The sequence below is a fragment of the Hirundo rustica genome, chromosome 6, assembly GCF_015227805.2.
Source record: "Hirundo rustica isolate bHirRus1 chromosome 6, bHirRus1.pri.v3, whole genome shotgun sequence".
Classification (NCBI taxonomy): Eukaryota; Metazoa; Chordata; class Aves; order Passeriformes; family Hirundinidae; genus Hirundo; species Hirundo rustica.
The window spans coordinates 58,441,058-58,460,518 of NC_053455.1; the positions used below are offsets into that span (position 1 = coordinate 58,441,058).

At 57.7% G+C, this 19,461-nt stretch overlaps 2 protein-coding genes across 3 annotated transcripts; one reads left to right on the top strand and one right to left on the bottom strand.

Annotated features, from left to right (window-relative positions):
• Nucleotides 1–254: 254 nt before the first annotated feature.
• VPS51 (VPS51 subunit of GARP complex) lies at nucleotides 255–5,202 on the top strand. Its single transcript, XM_040067418.1, has 10 exons — nucleotides 255–467; nucleotides 957–1,086; nucleotides 1,360–1,506; nucleotides 1,682–1,898; nucleotides 2,044–2,773; nucleotides 2,897–3,115; nucleotides 3,387–3,608; nucleotides 3,797–3,918; nucleotides 4,265–4,352; nucleotides 4,668–5,202. Exons 1-10 carry the CDS (start codon nucleotides 255–257, stop codon nucleotides 4,926–4,928), a joined length of 2,349 nt encoding a protein of 782 aa, XP_039923352.1. The 3' UTR covers nucleotides 4,929–5,202.
• A 283-nt stretch (nucleotides 5,203–5,485) lies between these two features.
• INCENP (inner centromere protein) lies at nucleotides 5,486–19,299 on the bottom strand. Of its 2 annotated transcripts, none has more exons than XM_040067216.2 (17): nucleotides 19,124–19,299; nucleotides 18,923–19,036; nucleotides 17,647–18,389; nucleotides 16,203–16,254; nucleotides 16,026–16,056; nucleotides 14,502–14,580; nucleotides 13,985–14,036; nucleotides 13,398–13,515; nucleotides 13,176–13,310; nucleotides 11,204–11,313; nucleotides 10,737–10,857; nucleotides 9,938–10,060; nucleotides 9,559–9,734; nucleotides 9,210–9,300; nucleotides 8,591–8,704; nucleotides 7,342–7,501; nucleotides 5,486–6,902 (listed from the first exon to the last, which is right to left on the bottom strand). In XM_040067216.2, exons 1-17 carry the CDS (start codon nucleotides 19,294–19,296, stop codon nucleotides 6,688–6,690), a joined length of 2,607 nt encoding a protein of 868 aa, XP_039923150.1. In that variant the 5' UTR covers nucleotides 19,297–19,299; the 3' UTR covers nucleotides 5,486–6,687. The 2 variants fall into 2 exon arrangements, with proteins under 2 accessions (XP_039923150.1, XP_039923149.1); XM_040067215.1 differs by having other exon boundaries at nucleotides 16,023–16,056.
• Between the last annotated feature and the right edge of the window lie 162 nt (nucleotides 19,300–19,461).

The following is a 19,461-nucleotide window of genomic DNA, read 5'->3' on the forward strand; positions in this document are numbered from 1 at the left end:
GCCACCGGCCGCTCACCCCTCGAGGGTCGGTGTCTCCACCCATGTCTGCGTCCTCACGGGAGTCCTCGTCCCCGGGGCGCAGCAGGACACGGGCCGCGGCGGCTCCGTCCCGATGGCGGCCGCCCCAGGCCCCGGCAACTGCGCCCCGCCGTATCCGGCGCCGCTTTCCCTGTCGCCATGGCAACCGGAAGTCGCGTCGGATGTGACGTAAGGGAGAGGCCGGAAGCGGCTGCCGGGACGGAAGCGGCGGCGCGATGGCGGCGGTGACAGCGGGGAGCGGGGCTGGGGGCGGGCCCGCAGGCAGCCCCGAGGCCACCGGCGGGAGCACCGGGGGCGGCGGGTGGCGGCGTCCCCACGGGCCGCTCCAGCGCTACTACGGCCCGTCCACTGCCGAGGCGGCCGAGGCGCCCCCGGACCCCACCGACATCAACGGGCCCCACTTCGACCCGGAGGCGTTCATGACCAAGGTGACCAAGGAGACCCCTCCCGCGGGCACCCCCACCTTGACGAGGGCTCTGGGACGCCGATGAGCCCCGGCAAGTCCCCGCGGGGCCTCGTCACCAGGGATCTCGCTGGGTGGCCCCGACCGTGGCGGAGGAGGACCGCAGGGTCCCCAGACTCTTCGGGCCCCTGGTGTTCCGAGGGGATCCCAGAAAGGGCCTCTTCGGGGACCTGATGGATGTGCTTCCCTATGGACGCTGATTCCCTGTGGGAACGGTACTGAGGTGCTCTGGAGCAGCTGGATCGGGGGCAGCTAGCACTGCGCGGGGGGCATCCCTGGAGGGCAGGGCGAGGCTGCAGGGAAACATATCCATATCCAGGAAGGAATCCAGGGGGGACAGTTCAGGGGTCCTGCAGGGCAGCTGAGGGTTCCAGACTGACTGTGGAGAGCAGTTGATGATCTCAGGGAGCACAGGAGGTAAGCAGGGAGAGATGTGCATCCTTTGTCTCCCCAGGTGCGCAGCGAGTGTCCCCTGGGGCAGCTCCTGGCTCGCGAGGCTGCACTGGGCCAGGAGATCCGTGCCCTGGACAGTGACATGCAGACCCTGCTCTACGAGAACTACAACAAGTTCATCTCCGCCACTGGTGAGCTGCTCCCTCTGGAGCCTGCTGATGGCAGCGGTGGGAAACGGGGATTTGGGGGGCGGTTCACTCTGAAACCTACTGATGGCAGCGATGGGAAATGGGGATTTGGAGATGTTCACTCTGGCAGCACTGGGAAGCTGCCCTAGGGAATGTGGTGGTTCACTCTGGAGACCAGTGACAGTCTTCTCTGGGGGGTTATGGTGTGTTAATCCTGCATGGGCCGGGGAGGTCCTGGGCAGCCGAGGGACTTGGCACTTGACTCGTGTTCCCCAGACACCATCCGGAAGATGAAGGTGGATTTCCGGCACATGGAGGCGGAGATGGATGACCTGGCGGCCAACATGGCGGCCATCAGTGCCTCGAGCGCCCGCGTCAGCGCCGCGCTGCAGGACCGGCACCGCCGCGGCGCCCAGCTGGCCGGTACCGAGCGGGGTCGTCCGGGGGGGCGGATCCAGGGAGATTCATTGGGATGAATCGTGTGGGGCAGATCCGGGGGGTGGGTGTCCCCCATGAGGGACGGATCAGGCAGATGGTCCCGCCCTTGTGTCTCATCCCACTCCATTTGTGTCCCCACCCCGACCCCGCATCCCTGCAGGGGTGCAGGCACTGCTGCGGAAGCTGCAGGCGCTGGTGGAGGTGCCGGGGCGGCTGCGGTGCTGGGCGGGGACGGAGCCCGCTCGTGCCCTGCGCTGCCACGCCCGTGCCCGTGCCGTCCTGCGCCACTACCGCCACCTGCCCTCCTTCCGTGCCATCGAGGACGAGAGCCACGCCATCATGGCCGAGCTGGCCCAGCGCCTCCGCGCACGCCTCCGGTGCGTTCACTCTGGGGCCTGCTGATGGCAGCGCCGGGACACACGGGTTTGGGGGTGTTCACTCTGGGGCCCGCTGATGACTTCCATTGCTTATTCCCTCTTTTCTGCCGTGCTGCCATTAACCCCGGGCCCTCCCGACCACCAGGGAGGAGAGGCTGGACCCCAAGGAGCTCACCGAGTGCGTGGAGATGCTGCTGCAGCTGGAGGAGCCGGCCGAGGAGCTGAGCGAGGAGTTCCTGAGCCAGGCGGGCGCGCGCCTCGAGGCCGAGCTGGCGGCGCTGGAGGCCGAGCTGCCTGCGGCCGACCCCTCGGGTGCGGCCGCCACGCCGCCACCGCCCGCCTCCGACATCCTGGACTTCGTGGACCGCGGCAGCTCGGCCTTTGTGGGCACGCTGTGCCAGCTGGCCGGCTCGTACCGCGCGCTGTTCGGCGAGGACACGGGGCGCCTGGAGCCCTTCGCCACCGCGCTGGCCACCCGCTACTTCGCGCTGCTGGAGCGGCGGCTGGCGCTGGAGCGCGGCCTGGGCGACACATCCCTGCTGGTGCGGGCGCTCGACCGCTTCCACCGCCGGCTGCGCGCGCTGCTCGAGCTGCTGCCCGCGGGCGCTGACGCCGCTGCTGCGCTGGTGGCCCGGGCCGCCCGCGAGCGCGTGGACCGCTACCTGCGCGCCCTGCAGACCTTCTTCCTGGGCTGCCTGGGTGACGTGCGCCAGGCGCTGGCTGCCCCCCGGCCCCCCGGCAAGGAGGGCCCCGGCCTGCCCGACCTGCTGGCCACGCTGGCCGCCTCGGTGCTGGGCCAGCTCAAGGCCGTGCTGGCTTACGTGCAGCTCTTCACCGCCAGGGACGTCGCCTTCGCCAGCCTGCCCTACTTCAAGGTGGGGCACCGGACAGGCTGAGGGGGCTGGGGGCATTTTAGGGGTCACTGGAACAATGTGTGGGTGGCACAGGGTGGTTCGGGGGGTTTGGGGGTGTGACATGCCCTCCCATTTGTGGCACAGGCGGAGTTCTGTGTGACGGCAGTGCGTGAGGGACTGGTGGTGGCCTTCGTGCGCTGGCTGTGCCGCACCGCCCGAGGCTTCGCTGATGGCCCGGCTGAGCGGGGAGCTCCCGCTGCCCCCCCGGCCCTGCTGCTGCTTCTCGCCCGTCTCTGCCTGGACTATGAGAACTCCACCATCGGCTACATCCTCACCCTGACTGATGAGCAGTTCCCACCCCAGGTGAGCCTCTAAATGGCCCTCAGGGGATCCTGAAAGTCCCCAAGGGATCTTCGGGGGGTTCTGCATGGCCTCAGGAGCCCCTGAAGCCCCAAAGACACGTGAGAGGAGCAGTGATGCTGCTTCAGGCAGTGTCCCCAATGTCCCTGTGCCGCCAGGACATGCGACACAGAGTCACGGGGAGGGGAGCCATCTCCACACGTCCCCATGCCCCTCCTATTCCCAGCGCTGCAGGGGCGGTGGGGGGCTGATCCCAGCTGTGTGTGTCCCCCAGGACTCGGGGCCGGCGGTGACGCCGGGGCCGGCGCTGTGTGCGGAGGCGCGGGCGGCGGCGCAGCGGCTGCTGGACCACTATGTGCAGGTGCAGGGCGCGGCCGTGGCGCAGATGCTGCGCAAGAGCGTCGAGACGCGCGACTGGCTGGGCACCGTCGAGCCCCGCAACGTGCGCGCCGTCATGAAGCGCGTGGTGGAGGACATCACTGCCATCGACGTCCAGGTCGGGCTGACACCGGGGCTAAGGGGGCGGGACACCCCTGGAGGGGTCCAGGTGCTCTGCCCAAGATCCCTGTGTGGCCCTTTGGGGATCCTGGAAGGGTGTGGGAGGGTCACAAAGACTTTGATGCTGGGCGGTTTGGGAGGTCCCAGAAGGGGCTTTGGGTGCTGAGGGTGTGGTGCCACCCACAGGTGGGGCAGCTCTTTGAGGAGGGGGTGAGGCGAGCGCAGAGCAGCGATTCCAGCCGACGCGCCTTCTCCGTCTACAGCAGCTCGCGGGCACCCGGCCGCTATGCCCCCAGCTACACCCCCAGGTCAGCTCTGGTACCCCTGGGCTCCCTGGCACTCCTCGAGTATCCACTGCATCTTCCCTGTCACCCTCTTCATGTTCCCAGACTGTTCCAATACCCTCCCACTATCTTGACAGCCCTTGGCTGTCCCCATATCCCCAGACTGTCCTAATGATGATCCCTGTTTGTCCCAACTGTCCCAGAATCCCCTGGCGATCCCTATGGCCCTTGTGTCCCTCAGTTGTCTTGTCCCTCCATGTCCTGGAACCATCCCTGCATCCTCTGGCCTTCTCCATGGCCCTGAACGGTCCCTGTCCCCACATTCCTGTCTCTGTCAAGTCCCTGACTATCCCTGTGTCCATGTCCTCAGTGCCCCCATGGACACCCATCTGCTCAGCAACATCCAGAAGCTTTTCTCTGAGCGCATTGACATCTTCAGCCCCGTTGAGTTCAACAAGGTGAGGTCATGGTCAACACCATGTCCCTAAACATCCCTAGAGGCGCCAAACTGCCCGCCTTTCCCACTGGCACATGGCCGTGGTGTCAGGGCTCAGGGGGTCCCTGGGAGCTGATGACCAGGACAAGGATGTCCCCAGTGTCCCCTGTCCTAGCTATCAGGACGCTGGTGGGAGGAGGGGGAACTGTGTAGCGACCAGGCCAAGGGTGTCCACGTGCCACATGTCCGCATGCTCCAAAGTTCCTGGGGAGTGGCAGCCAGGACGAGGGCTCCCACATCCCGTGTGGACGCGTGTCCCCGCTGTCCCCTCGCACAGGTGTCAGTGCTGACGGGAATCATCAAGATCAGCCTGAAGACGCTGCTGGAGTGCGTGCGGCTGCGCACACTGGGGCGCTTCGGGCTGCAGCAGGTGCAGGTGGACGGGCATTACCTGCAGCTCTACCTGTGGCGCTTTGCCTCCGACGAGCGCGTGGTGCAGGGGCTGCTGGACGAGGTGGCCGCCAGCGCCGCCCACCGCTGCCTTGACCCCGTCCCCATGGAGCACAGCGTCGTCGAGCTCATCTGCGAGCGCGGGTAGGATGAGGGACGGGGACGCGCCACACGTGGGGCCTGTCACACCTCTGGGGACACGCCTGGAGCTGTGAGTCCCCGCACGCGCACGAGGACGCTTCGTGTGTCCTTCCCAACGTGAGGACGCCTTGTCCCCACGCCGGGTTACACCGTGTTGTTCAAAGCCCCTTTCCCCAGTGCCTCCCCAGCCCAGTGACATGGTGTCATCCCCCCACCTGGGTGACATCCCCTCAGGCCTGGAGACAGCCCCTCTGTCACTAATAAATTATGTGTGAGTTGAATTGAGTGTTGTGTCCCTCTCTGTGCCTGCACACGGGGGGGTCCCACCTGCAGCCTGACAGCACAGGGACAGAGGCTGGGCACTGAGCCACCAGCGCCCCAAACCTTAAACATCAGGCACCAAATGCCTCCATTGGATGCTACAAAGTGCTGGGGAACCCCCAGGGACAGATTTTCCATTGGAGATCAGAAGTTCTCCCCAGACAGGACATTGTTGCCTCAAGGAAACGGCACAAAAGGGACAGACTCCAAACCCTCAATTTCTGTAACAAAGAGCCCAGAGATGATTAAATTCACTTTATCCAACAGCGTTTGGCCAGCTCAGAAGTTTTTGTACAAGAAATCACAGTCCTGCGGATGCAGACCAGGAAGCACAGGACAGCCATGGAAACACAGGCCCTCCATGGGTACAGACAGCAATATAGCCAGGCCTGGATCTACAGAGCAACCCCAGAAGCACAGACACTCCACAGACACAGATGTGCGCATACAGAGCAGCCCCAGAATACAGACACCAGTGTATTTACAAAACTCACATCTTTTGAAGAACGACTGCTGCCAAACACTGCATTGGCTACAGAAACACAGACAGGATCATGTCCCCTCACACAAAGCACAGTCTCTACAGGGGTTTTACAGGGCTGGGCTGGGTGCAGAAGGAATGACTAAACCACCACGGGCTCCTGGAATGGAAGGCTGAGCTGGAATTTTTGGTTCAATGAAATTGGGTTGACCAGAGTCCGGTTAACAGCAGCTCACTGAACAGGAAGTGCTAAACGGGCCAAGAAACAACGAGCTGACGCTGAGCCACAGCCAAGGCTGAACAAGAGGGATTAAGGTTAAAAAACATCCCCTCGAGCCCATCTGGCCTCACAGATGGAATTTCAATGAGAAACATAAAAAGTCTGCCAGAACCCTTGCAGAGTCTCTCCTATCGAGGCCTAGAGCTGGCTCACACACTTGCGGGTCCTCGGGGACATGGGCACACCTTGGTCACGTCTCTCCACAGCTGACAGAACCTCACTGAGACCCTCACTGTGCTCCCGCCCCAGCTGTGCCAACGTCAGCCATGCCGAGCCGATGGACACCCAACCACACACGTGGAGGGGAAACGGAACGATGAGTCCCTTTCGGATTGCAGGAGATGAAGAGCACAGCTGGGAACACCTTCCTGAGAAGAGCAGGGGAGCAGGCCGGACTGTGCCCTGCATGACAGAGAGGGGTGATCCCACAGCTTCAGCTGACACCCCTCACCCGCTGAAGGTCTGAGTCTATGCCAGCTCCAAGCTAAAGGTAAGAGAGAGGCACTTCCCGGGGCAGCACCTCATGCCTTGGCCTGACAGAAACGAGCACCACAAACTGAGGCGCAGGAACCCAGGAGAAGCTGCCATTAATTCAACGCTAGGACCTAAATACTTAAAGTGGAGAGTTACTCCTTCCTCACCTGGAGACAGGAAGGCACACCTGGCTGCACACCTGCGCTCACCTCAGGGCTTCTTGAGGCCGCAGGGCAGCCCCAGGGCTGGCTTGGCCGCCACGGTGGGCGGGGAGTGCCACACGGCCGAGCTGGTGCGCTTGAAGTAGCGCGGTTTGCTCTTGTAGAAGATGTGCTCCAGCTTGGGGCTGGGGATGGCCCCAAACAGCGCGTCCACGTCAGGGGGGTTGTAGTACTGCCGGATCACGGCCTGGCTGAGCTGATTTCCTGCGGGAACAGAAGAGGGTTGCGTTAATTTTGTTAACTGGGATTGCTGTGTAGGCTGTTGTAAGCGGCGTGTCCCCGCTCTGCTCATCTCTCATCACTCCGAGGCAGCTTAGGAGTCTATTTGTCCCCCATTACATCGTGACAAGATCCCCAAGTGGTGGAGGAGCCCTTGATTCCACATTCCACGTAGAATCATGAAATGGTTTGAGCTGGAAGGGATTTTAGAACTCATCCAGTTCCAACCCCCTGCCACGGGCAGGGACACCTTCCCCTAGACCAGGTTGCTCCAAGCTCCGGTCCAGTCTCGGACACAGAATTACTCATTCCGTGCTGGAGTACTTTACATGCCTCCAGGCAGAAGGAACTGGGCAAAACCCCACAGCAGGTCCCACAGCCTGCTGGGGGCCCTGGACACACACATCCCTCCACACACACGCACCAGTGGCCCAGGCAGGGACGGGCTTGCGCGGCTGGCTCTCGTCATCTGTCGAGTCATCGCTGTTCAGGTCCATCCCATAGTCGTTTGAGGTCGTCACAGGCACCTTGAATTCCTTCCTGCTCTGCGGAGTCATCTCGTAGGAGTTGCAGGCAGGGGAATTCTAGAAGGGAAACACATCCCACATGTGTTGGATGCAGCAGCACCATCCAAGCTACAGCGGGACCAGCTCGTCCCCACCTCATGCTCTGTCACCTCATAGCAAACCCCGAGTCTGGCAGTTCTCAAGTTTGGACCTGAGAGCTTGACTCAAGTTCCAAAGCTGTGACCCAATGATGGCTGTACGTGGCCTTCTCCTGTTTAATTAGGCCAATTAATTTGCCATCTGTGGCATGAGCACACAGCAATAGATGAATCCAATGGGTCTAATAGAACAGAGCTCCATCCCAGTCAAGCCAAGGTTAACTGGAGGTTGATGTCGCTGGAGCAGAGTCACATGCTCTAAACACTCTGCAACCCAGCTTCTGGGCTTGATTAACGATATAAATCTGCTAATTGCTGTACAAAGAACCTGCTCACCAGCTCAGCCAAATCGAGCTCATGCTAATGGGAGCAGGACGGGGGGAAAGCGTAAGGGCAGGAGAAAACCTACAACTATGAATTTCAGGTTTTTCAACCAGAAATTTTCAGTAGAAATTCAATTTTCAATAAGGAAATGAGCCTCTGGAGATCTAGACACAGTTGTTCTTCCCCACCAGAGATCCCCTTCATGGCTTTGTGTCCAGTGACATTAACGCCCACTCACTGTTTCTGCATTTAAAGATTAAGATTCTGAACACTGCAAGCAGACAAGAGCCACGTGCTTGTTGTCAACGTGCGGGACACAAACGCGCACCCGAAGGATTCTCCCGCGCCAAACCACACCATTCCGCTGGCTCTGCTGCCACCTTGTGGCTGTTCCCAAATTTGACCCTAAATAAAACTGAGCACTTCCCCCGAGGTCTTTCCGGTATTTAAGAGGCACTAAAGACAGCTCCAACAGCTGCTGTCCTACCCACAGCCAGGAGCCCTGTCCAACCCCTCCTGCTTCCCTTCCCTCTATCATTGAGATATTCGTGGAGTCAAGCCCAGAGAACCAGGATTCCTGCGTTATTGGAAAGGCAGATAAAAGCAGAGGGTGGGAACTGCCCACAGAGAGTGGGTCGGTGCTGAGGCTGAACTGTGCTGTCACCCCTAAGGACCATTTAGTTACCTCTTTGTTCTCCAGGAGCGTTGCCGGGGCATTGTCTTTGGCCTTTTGCTCCTCTGAGAGTTTCTTCTGCTCCTCCTCCCGCCTCTTCTTCTCGGCCAGCTTCTGCTGCTCCTGCTGCCAAGGGACACCCACAGGATTACCCTTAGGGACTACACTGCCAACCCTGCCATCCATCTTTGTGGCCAGCAAAATATCCAAGCACCTCATTACTGCTGAGGAGCACTTGGGACATAGTGCAGCTTCCTCAGAAGGGCATGAACACACTGACCCCCGTGCCAGAGCATCAGCTGCCTTTCCCTGACAAAACCAGGGCCTCCCACCTTGGAAAACTTGCTGCTGACTTGATCTTGGGGCTAGGATAGCCAGAAAGCAGCTGACCATCTGCAGAAGTACGTGCTACCAACCTTGGCCCCTTTCTAGACTAGTGAACAGTATTTTTAGAGGCCAAGTCTCCCCATGGTTCCATGACTGTGCCAAACAGGTGCAACTTCCTGCTCAGAAGTGCCACAGTAGCTCTCCAGGGCTCCCCCCGACAGCGTCCCAGGTGAGCTGCTCCAACAGCAACAGCTGCTGAGGCCAGCCTGTGTGGCTCCATCTCTTCCCAAAATCAATCACTTACCTCCTTCTTCTCCATCTCCATGCGGAGCCGCTCCTTAGCAGCCGCTGCTTCCTTCTGCAGGCGGGCAGCCTTCTCCTGCTGCTCCCGGAGCCTGGGAACCACAGCACAGGCCCTCACTCCCAGAACCACACGGGGGCCCTCCTGCTCACAACTCTTCAGCACTCCCCACAACACTCCTGACACCCCTGAGCCCAGAGTTCCTCCTTGGCTCAGCACCAGCAGCAGTCCAGAGCTGTGCTGCCAGGTAACTGCAGTCCCTGCTGCTCCAGCCTTCCACTCCTGCCCTCTGCTCTGGCTGCGTTTCAATCCCAGCATAGAATTTGGTACAGAAATGGGGATTCTGCCTTACTTTTCCGCCTGGATCCGCTCCTGCTCCCTCTTCCTCTCCAGTTCTCTCTCTGCAGCCAACTGTCTCTCCCGCTCCTGTTCTGCCTGCCTCTGCTCAGCGATCTTCCGGGCACGCTCCTGCTCCTCTTCCTTCTTCTTCTGCATCAGCTCCCTGCGTCGGCGTTCCTCCTCCTCCTCCTGTAAGCCCAGGCAGGAGTTACTTACCTGACAGGAGCAGGCTCCAGGGGACAGGACCAGGAACCCCTCACTTGACCCAAATCCCCATCGCTACACGGCAGGGAAACATCTCTGGGGTGAATTCTCAGTGCCCAAGGCAGGTGGATCCCGTGTCCAGCTCTGCCTGTGGGATAGAGCAGGCACCCCGCCACACACACACACACCTGCTGCAGAGCTCTTTGTCTCCTGGCCTCTTCCTCTTGTCTGCGCCGGGCCTCAGCTTCCTCCATCTTCCTGGCAGCCACTCTCTTCTTGATCTTCTCCTCTGCCAGCCTTTCCTCCCGCACCTGGAGCACACACAGACCCAGTCTCAGGCAGGACAGCACAGGAGGACCCCTCACAGGGCAAACCCTCTCTCCTTTCCCCCCAGCAACCAAGGGGGCCTGTGCTCTGTTTTAAAAAGGTCATATTCAGGGCAATGGCCTTGTTTTACATCCTCCCAGAAAGAGCTGACCCCATCCTGGGGTTTACACATCCAGTCCCACAAAGCTGTTGGAATATAACCTCAGAGCCAGGCAGACAAGCAGCTGGGGATAATTAAAGCAGACAAATGACCACTGGGCCCCTGCACAAATTGCCTGGAAGTCTGGGATCTGAGGAAAGCTCTGAAAGAAGGATGTTTGCTTTCCCCTGTCCAGCTATTACTCAGCTGGGAGAAACAGCAGATAAAACCTTGGGGCCATTAAGCCACCTTTATCTACTGCAAGTCCTTCTCCCATCTACCAGGAGCATTAATAAAGCCCATTTAGGTTTGTGATTATGGAATAAACAGGGGGTAGCCAGAGAAAGGCTGTCCCTCAGGATCATCAAGGCTCTGGAAAGTTCTTTATTCAACTACTCTTTGGTTCAGCCTCTAGAATCCAAGCAGCCTCCGTTCCCCTCCTTCCAGAGAGCGCGTTTGTGCAGTGCCAACTGCCTCAGCGGCTACTGATTGTCCCAAATAAGCTCTGCAGGGGCTTGTACCTTCTCGGTCTTCTCATCAAACAGTGCAATCTTCTGCTCGATCCTCTTCTTCCTCTCCTTCTCCATCTCCTCCGCCCGCTCCCGGGCTTGCAGCACCTTGCGCAGGCGCTCCTCGCGCTTCCTGAGGACACAGCCCAGCTCACCATCGTGTTCCAACCAGGTGAGCTCCCCCTAGCTCAGCACAAGGCCAGAAAGGCACAGCAGGAAATTCAATGGCCCAAATTCCCCACTCATTTAAGCACCAGCCACGTTTAAGCTCTGTCAGAAAGTGGGGACTCGAGACAAAAAGCTGCAGCAGTGGGCAGCAAGGACAGTCGATGCTTTGTATCGGCATTCCAGAGATACCCCAAGGACAAACACTGCCTGTGCCCACAGGAGTTTCTGCTGCTTGCGCAGTTCCTGCAAAATAAAACACCTGGACACAGGAACCTACAGGTGCCAAGAGAAGCGTGACCACATCTACTCACAGCTTCGCCTCTCCAAGTCGCCGCTTCTTCTCCTCCTCCAGCTTCTGCCTTCTCAGCTGCTCCGCTTCTTGCTTCTTCCGCAGAGTCTCCAGCTTCTGCCTCTCCTTTTCCTGAGGGGAATCAAAATGTCATTGTACCCACTGGCCAGTGCTCTCTCCCACCTCAGCTGCTTTGGACAAAGGGCCCAGAGGTGACAGCAAGGAGCTGCAGGCAGGAGTATGGGATGGTGACAGCCCTGGAGCAGAGCTCAGGCAGCCCGTGACCTGGTCATGAATGGACATTTGCGAGGAAAACACTGGTGTGAATCCCAGGGAGTGAGGGGAGAAGCCGGAGTGCTGAAACGGGAGCATCAGCTCTAGAAGCCCAGGCAGCATCCTCAGGGATTGCAGGCAGCCAGCCCCGTGCTTTCTCTTGGTGCAAAGGAGCCACCAAGCAGCGCTAATGCCTGGCACGGCTCCCGCTTCCTGCGGCGAGCGTGGGGACAGATGGTGCTCCAGGAAACACCTTGAGCTCCCGCTGGCGCCTGTGCCTCCCACGAGGCTCGAGCTGGTGGTGAACCACGAGCACTCCGAGAGCTCCCAGCTCGCTCCAGCACGCGGCCAGCTCCATGCGCCAGCCAAACAGGGGCTTTCTCCTCCTTTTCCTGACCCAGCCTAGGCACGCTGTCAGCCAGGGGAGCAAGATCCAGCCACCGCTACAACCACAGCAAATGGACTAACATCGACCCACTCCTGGTCCTGGTCTCAGCACAAACCCACAGATCAGCATGGGCACTATCCAAGGGAATCCCTTACACTGGGCTCTGTGCTGCAAACGCTTGGTGCTGTCAGCATTCAACCTGGTTAATATAAAACTAACAATTGTATCTTATTGCTCTGCTGCTATTTAGTTATGTTTAGCTCCCACACGGAAAAACTCCCGAGGGGGAGCTGCCTGCACTGGAATGAAACCTAAAACATTCCACAAACTGACAGCAGCAGAGGAAGCTCTCCGAGCCACAAGACTCTTTTCTCATCCTATTAACTCCTTTGCAGTACTGACATTAACATCAGCAGGGGTCCACTGAGATTGAAGCTGGAATCCTTCGCTGCTTCCCAATGGCCTTCCCTGACCTGCTGGAGCACAGCCAGCCTCTGAGCACAGCTCTAGGAAGCTCTGCCATTAGGCTGCTAAGATGCTGGAATACCAATTCCTGCATCCTGCCCTTCTCTTTCTCCCTCTCAGCTCTCCTCCAAGGGAAAACCAGCCACAGAACTGCCTACTTTGCAGGTGAGTTGTTGGGTGTCAGGAGAATGAGTAATTCCTGCTCGGCACACAGCTTCCAGCGTGGCTCTGAGTGAATCCAGGAAGCTACACCCTTGTCTAGAACTAGCTCTCAAATCCCTCCCTCCCAAACTGCTGCTGGTTTGGAAAAAAACAGGGGTTGGAAAGCACCCTGGGTTAGTGCAGAAGTACCTGCCTGCAGCCAGCCAAGGCGTGCTGTTGGTCCCAATAGGATCCATCAGTGATACTGATGCCTGCTCGATCTGGACACCAGCAGTTGTCTGACTGGCCCCACATCCAAGGACAGCCTCATGTTTCCTCCTGCCTCAAGGGCTTGGAAAACCTCCAAAGTCTGGATTTAAGAGGTATTTGCTCAACCTCACTCATGAGAGAAGTCCTAGAAAGGAGGCCTGGGATCTACAGGCTTCAGTTATCAATACAACTCAACATTCACAATCCACTAGACTGCTATTTCCCAGTTTTCATCTCACTGTTACTTGCCGATAGCCCATGGGAATGATGCAGGAATAAAGTTTGGAGTTCAAACTGGAATTCTTCAGGAAGCTGACCAACCCTAATTTTATTTAAGTGTGAACAGACCGCTTCAAATCATTCCGTTTCAAATGGGCTGCAAAACTCCTCTCATGGCTGTGCTTTAGGCACTGAACGAACGCACCGTGTACTGGCTTAGAGCAGAGCCTCCTCTTACCTTGGGATCAGCCTGGAGAGGGGTGTTGTACCTGATGAAGGATTTTATGACCCCGTTCCTCCCCACGGAGCTCGGTGTCATGAGGAGCTGGTTCTTCTGCACGGTGTGCAGGAACGTTTTGAACGGGCGCACCACCTGCGGGGGGGAACAGCAAAGTGTGAGTGGGGGTGAGTAAAAAAAAAAGGCTCTTGGTGAGGCATTCCAGGCTTACAAGGAACTCACCTTGCTGGCTGGGAGGACTGGGGATGGGGTCTTCCTCCTGAGAGGAGACAGCCCTCCCTCCTCTGCCTGCTGGTGGTCGTAGCGCTCGTCCACAGCTCTCTTGTAGCTCGGCTTCCTCCTGTGAGACAGCACAGCCCATCACACCGGGCAAATCCTCCTCAAGCCTCCAAGTCAGGGCTGGAAAGGGCCATAAACTAGTGTGGGGAGGTCCTGGCACAGGTTGCCCAGAGAAGCTGTGGCTGCCTCATGCCTGGAAGTGTCCATGGCCAGACTGGACGGGGCTCTGAGCAACCTGGGATAGTTGAAAGTGTCCCTGCCCATGGAAGGGGGTGGAGCTGGATGGGCGTTAACCCTTCCAACCCAAATCAGTCTGTGATTCTAAGACTGTGCGTGCACAGTTAGCCAATAAATAAAATCCTAATGCTAGAGAAAATAAAAATTAAATCACAGAATCATGGAGGCAGGGAAAACTTATTTGCAGAAGTTTCATGGTCACAAACACTGAGGCCAGTGAACAACATCCCAGCACAGGACCTGTTTGGAACAGGCCCTCAAGCCCGCCCGAGACACTTCCAACTAGGACATACCTGGCACTCTGGGGTGGCTCCAAGGTCTCTCCATTCTTATTTAAGTTGTTTTCTGAAAGAGAACAGTTACACGGTGAGTTCTGGCAGGAAAACCCCCTCCAACACACGTCTGACAGCAGAGAAGGGATGCAGCAGTTTACTGAACAGCAAAACCACCTGCATGAGTGGGCACGGCAGGACCTGGCTCCCACTGCACCGCTCCCACCTGGAAACTCCAGACAAAGCAGAGCTGCCCAAAGCTGTCTGGGCTCTGCACAGCTTCAGCAACAGGGCTCAACTGGGCCTCCCCACAACCCTCCAGTCTCATTATATCCATCTCCATGCGCTTGCCAGGATGGAAATAACTCCAGCACAGTTTTCTCACTGCTAATTGTCTGAAACAAATCCCTGCTCATCAAACATTAATTAATCTTTCAAACTGAACTCTCAAATTAACCAGTCAATCTTTCCAGCTTCCCAGCAAGCCTCCCAAAATGATAATTTCCTAAAGTGCTGCCCCAGAACCCTCTGGAATTACCACTGCTCTTCGGCTCCTGGGGCTGCCCGTGTTTGCTGACTGTGTGGGAGCGAAGAGACATCCGAGGGTTTTGGAAATCCTGTGGGAAAAGCAAAGGGGCTTCAGGACAATTGCATTTGGAAACTGGTTCAGATCACAGAAAGGTTCCTGGTTCAGATCGTAGGGTGGCTCTCCCATGGGTAAGGTCAGCAGCATTACCAGGGAATGCCAAACCACCTCTTGGCAAAGCCCTGGATGCTGCATCATCAGGGGAGGCAGGGACATTAACACGAGCATCTGCGCTGCTTAAACTCAACCAGCTCATCAACTACTAAGGCCAGGAGCCTTGCAAGCTGTAAATCTGTGCTGCCGGAGCTCAGGCCAGAGCCAGCGTGCCCATTTCCCTGAGCAGTGATGAATGGGGAGCCTGGAGACAGCGGGCAAATGGCTCATTTCCGTGATTTATCTGCTTGTTATGGGATACCCATCGCTGCTCGCTGCCTCTGCACTTAGGCTGGAGCATGCTCCACTGGGATAATGGGCTGTGGTTCTGGAATTGCTCACTGCTAGCAGCACCAGCATTGCCTCCTGCTCAGCACTTCACAGTGTTGCGTTGGGAAGAGAGGAGAAGGGATTGATGGAGAATTCATCCTCTCCGATTGCTCCTGCAGGGCCCAGACAAATTGACTTCTTTTGAGTTTCTGCACAGCTAAAACAGCCCTCCTTGTTTTCACTAGAGCTTCAGGTGACTGTTCTGCTCCGTTAATTCAGGCTCTGCTCATTGAAATTTATTCTGGACAAAACACTGACGTGATCCCGGGATTACTTCCTCAGTGAGGATTGTGGAGGGAAAGGTGTTGACCTCAATAACATTCACAGATTTCTCTGTGTATCCAAACTAACAAGTGTTGAATTACCTGCAGGTCTGACCAAAAGGTCAAAAGAAGCTTTAAAAACACAGTGTGCAACCACGACACCAGCTGAGCCAAACTTTCCTGAACTATAAGGTTCCTTAATCTGTAAAGATTGGAGACTGAATCTTCCCACACTGATCTCTAGCAAGAGGTTAAAAAGGAAGACCAAGAAGCACTCAATGCTGATATCAGGCTCAGGGTGGTGTGCAACAGTTTCAACAGATTTAGAAAAATGACAGAGGAAAGGCAGTGTTTTAGTCAGAGAATCTTGGAAAGCATCCAAGACTGTAACACCCTCCTGACAGAACACCTCCACCTGCACCCAAAGCCATGGGCCACACGTGCTCGTTGCCCAAAGAAAACTTTGCTGGTTTTGGTTTTGCTGGTTCTGGAATGCTGTGATTAACACTTTCCCTTGTCTGAGTACCAGATCCACAGAGGCTTGGATGGGCTCATGCACCTCTGAGCCAGATGTTCTGTGCCTTCCTCACTCACTGCTATGGGACAGGTTACAAAGTCTGACAATCCACAGCCAGAGCTACTGAATTTCCCAGTAAGACGTATTCCACACATTTTTCTCCCAAATCCACACAGACACAAATGCTTTTGATCCCTGCCCAAGTCTTACCACCTTGGAGGGGGTGGAGGATCCAGGAGGAGGCCTAGGAAAAAAAAAAAGACAAAAGGGGCTGTGCTTAGCAGAACTGAGGAAACTGGGAAGCCACTTGGATTTTACACCAAGAATGGCAGTGAAAAAGTCCTGCAAGCAGGGTAGTGAGGGTAAATAAATAACTGAAAGCATTCTCACCCAGTTTTGACAACAGTTTCCTCATCCTCTGGCACACTTATGGAGCTGGAGACTGTGGGAGAAGAAAAAACACACCTGAGCTGTACGGTTGGGGTGCAGCCAAGGATCTGGTGGGACAAGGACCTCCAGATGCTGCAGAGGGGTTTGTCCTGCCCTGGGGCAGGGTGGGGCACGGGAGCACATCCAGGTGGCACTGCGGGAACGTGGCCAGCAGTTCCAGCGCAGGAAAGCAGTTTTCAATTATGGATGAGTTCAGGGTGATATTCCACGAGCTGGCATTAATGGGGCAGGGCTTGGCCTCAGGATTATCTGCAGGGCCCTGACTGGACATCAACAGCAGTTGGAGCCAGCCTTATTTATTAACAGTGGGAGTGCTGCTTCCCAAGCCAGCATCCCAGCCGGCTCTGCTGCACTGAGCTCAGAAGCTCCGGCACAGCCAGAACCTGCCATGAATAACCACAGCATCAAACAATCACAGACTGGTTGGGGTGGGAAGAGAGCTAAAACCTCATCCAGCCCCACCCCATGCCTTTGACAGGGACACCTTGCACTAGCCCAAGTTGCTCCAAGCCTGTCCAACCTGGCCTTGGACACTTCCAGGGGTGGGGCAGCCACAGCTTCTCTATCAACACACGCCAGGACCTCGCCTCCCTCAAACAGAAGAATTCCTTCCGTATATCCCACCTAAATTTCCTGTCTTTCAGTTTGAACCCATTTCCCCTTGTCCTGTCACTCGAGTTCCTGATGTAGAGTCTCCCTCCAGCTTGTTTGTTTAACAATTCCAGCAGTTGAGATGAGACCAGCGTTGCCTAAATCTGCCTCTGCCATCAACTGTAAAATTGTGGGAGGCTTTTAATCTACAAGGTCCAGCCTCAAAATCCCCTTCTCAAACAAACTCTAGAACCAGCTAAGGAGAAGGGAACTGGTGAGAATTTCACCTTACGGGAAACAGGTAGGGCTTAGGAGAATCCATCACTCCTTTCGGATCCCCAAATCCTTCTCAGCTTTGCCAGCTGTCCCCACAGAAACTGGAAAGACCAGCTGACCAGAGGAGCTGTGGCTGCCCCATCTCTGGAAGTGTCCAAGGCCAGGTTAGATGGAGCTTGGAGCAACCTGGGTAATCTTCAAGGTCCTTCCAACCCAAACCATCCCGGGAATCCAGGATTAGCAACTTCTCACAGCAAATCAGCAACGGATAAAGCTACATTGAAATGGAGACACTGATGCTGATTTCCCAGGTGATTTACAAGGCTGAATTCAGTTACCTGGGTTTCTGTGCCCGTGGGCAGGCTCCAGAAAGCCAGAGAGAACTTCCATGAGGGATTGCAGCCTGTCTAGCCCAGGAAACTCAGCTCCAACCCCCACACTGAAGACCCAGCCCCAGCACTTCGCTTTCCTCAGCAGCAGAAAGCAGCAGAACCACCCCCATGACATCCAAACTCACCATCCACGGAGCTGGAGGACACGGATCTCTTCTGAGCTGCCTTCTTCTTGCCCGCTGCTCTGGCGATGGATGTCCGGATCATGCTCTCCCTCTTGCTGGCCAGGGAGTATTTCTCTGCCAGGGAAGTTCTGCGGCTCAGGGAGGCTTTCCCCATCAGGCTCCGGCGCACGGAGCGGCGGCTGAGCCGCGAGCCGGTTGGAGTCGCCGGGCTGTTCCTCAGGGACTGGGAGGGCTCCGGAGCCCGGCTGTGTTCCCGTGGGGAGCCATCCCCTTCCTCCAGCCCAGCCCCCGGGCTCAAGATGACGGTGACATTGGCTGTTCTCGCTGTCTGCAGCCTGGGCACAGCCTGGCTGGCCTCGGGAGTACAGGGCACCACCAGCTCCGTCACTGTAGGCACCAGCGGCGATTTGGGAACACCGTGTTCCTTAGGAGAGCCATTCCCTGAGCTCGTGGGGAGCAGCTCTGCCAGCTTTGCCCCGCTCCTCTGGAGAGGCACCGCAGTACCAACGTGGTCAGCTTCCACCCAGGGATCCTTCCCTGCTGCCTGCACGGCAGGAGGGGTCTCAGGAACCACCTTGGAGCTACTGGCAGAGGCTGCAGCCCGGGATCGCGTCACACGCTGTGGTGGAGAGTTTTCTTTGTCCTCGGCCCTGCTGAGTTCCAGGTTTTCTTTGTTCTGGAGTCGCTGAGAAGATCGCACAGAAGACACCAGTTTGATGCTGCTATTCCTCCTCCTGGAGAGTCTGATGGCAGGAACAGTGGGTTAGATGGGAACAGGAGTTGGGAACAGCCCCGAGCCCCTCCGTGCACACACAGGCATGGAACCAAAACACCTGGGATGGGCTCAGGAGACACAGAGCTGCACAAAGCAGCTAATGCAGACAAGTAATTAAGGGACGTAATAACTTTAAAGCAGAAAGATAACAGACAGAGACACGGGCACATAGAACCAGGCAACAATAGAAAGAACTTCTCGTTGAGAACCGAAATCCAGTGTTTATCGGCCGAGGGTGCCCACACGCAGGGTCTGACCGGACCTTTAACACCAGCGGGACGCGCGGGGTCAAAGGAAGGGGAACTCCCATGGGACAAAGGAGGGGATCGCCAGGACATGCTCCGTAGAGGGCATTGTTTCCCTGAACCCTTGGCAGCAGGTCTGTTCAGCCTCTCACGGACTCCCTCCCTTCTCCAGGCCCCGAGGACACGCTCTGCGCTCCCCCTTTCCGCGGCCCGCCCCGAACGGGGCTCCCCGACCCCCGCTCCCGCCGCCCCTCACCGCTTCCTGCCGGGTTCCTGCTCTTCTTCCCGCAAGGCCGACAGCCGCTTCCTCCGCTGCCGTTTCTTCTGCGACGGCGTCTTGGGCATCAGCTCGAGCTCCTCGCTGTAGTTGCTAGAGAGGAAGGGGAGATCAAGACGGGACCAGCGCGGAGGGCGGCCGGTAAGGACCGGGGCCTAGCGGGGAGCGGGATGCGGGTACCTGACAAACATCCTGACCGCCTCCTCATAGATCTCATCCAGCCACACCATATCGTTCTCGTCCACCTGCCGCAGGAATTGGGCCAGACGCCGGTCGCACTCTGCGGGGAGCTCCAGCGTCCGCGACGCGGCCGCCGCAGGCCCCATCGCCGCCGCGGCCGCCTTCGCCGCCATCGCTTCAGCGTCAACGGCCGCGCGCGCGCGGCACGCCGTTCAAACACGGCCCCGCCCCCCCACGACAGCCAATCAACGCCCGTCGCCCTTACGGCCCTCCCTTTCCCATTGGCTACCGGGGGAGGGGGATCGCACTCGGTGCCGCTCTGCTTGCCCGTCTCTATG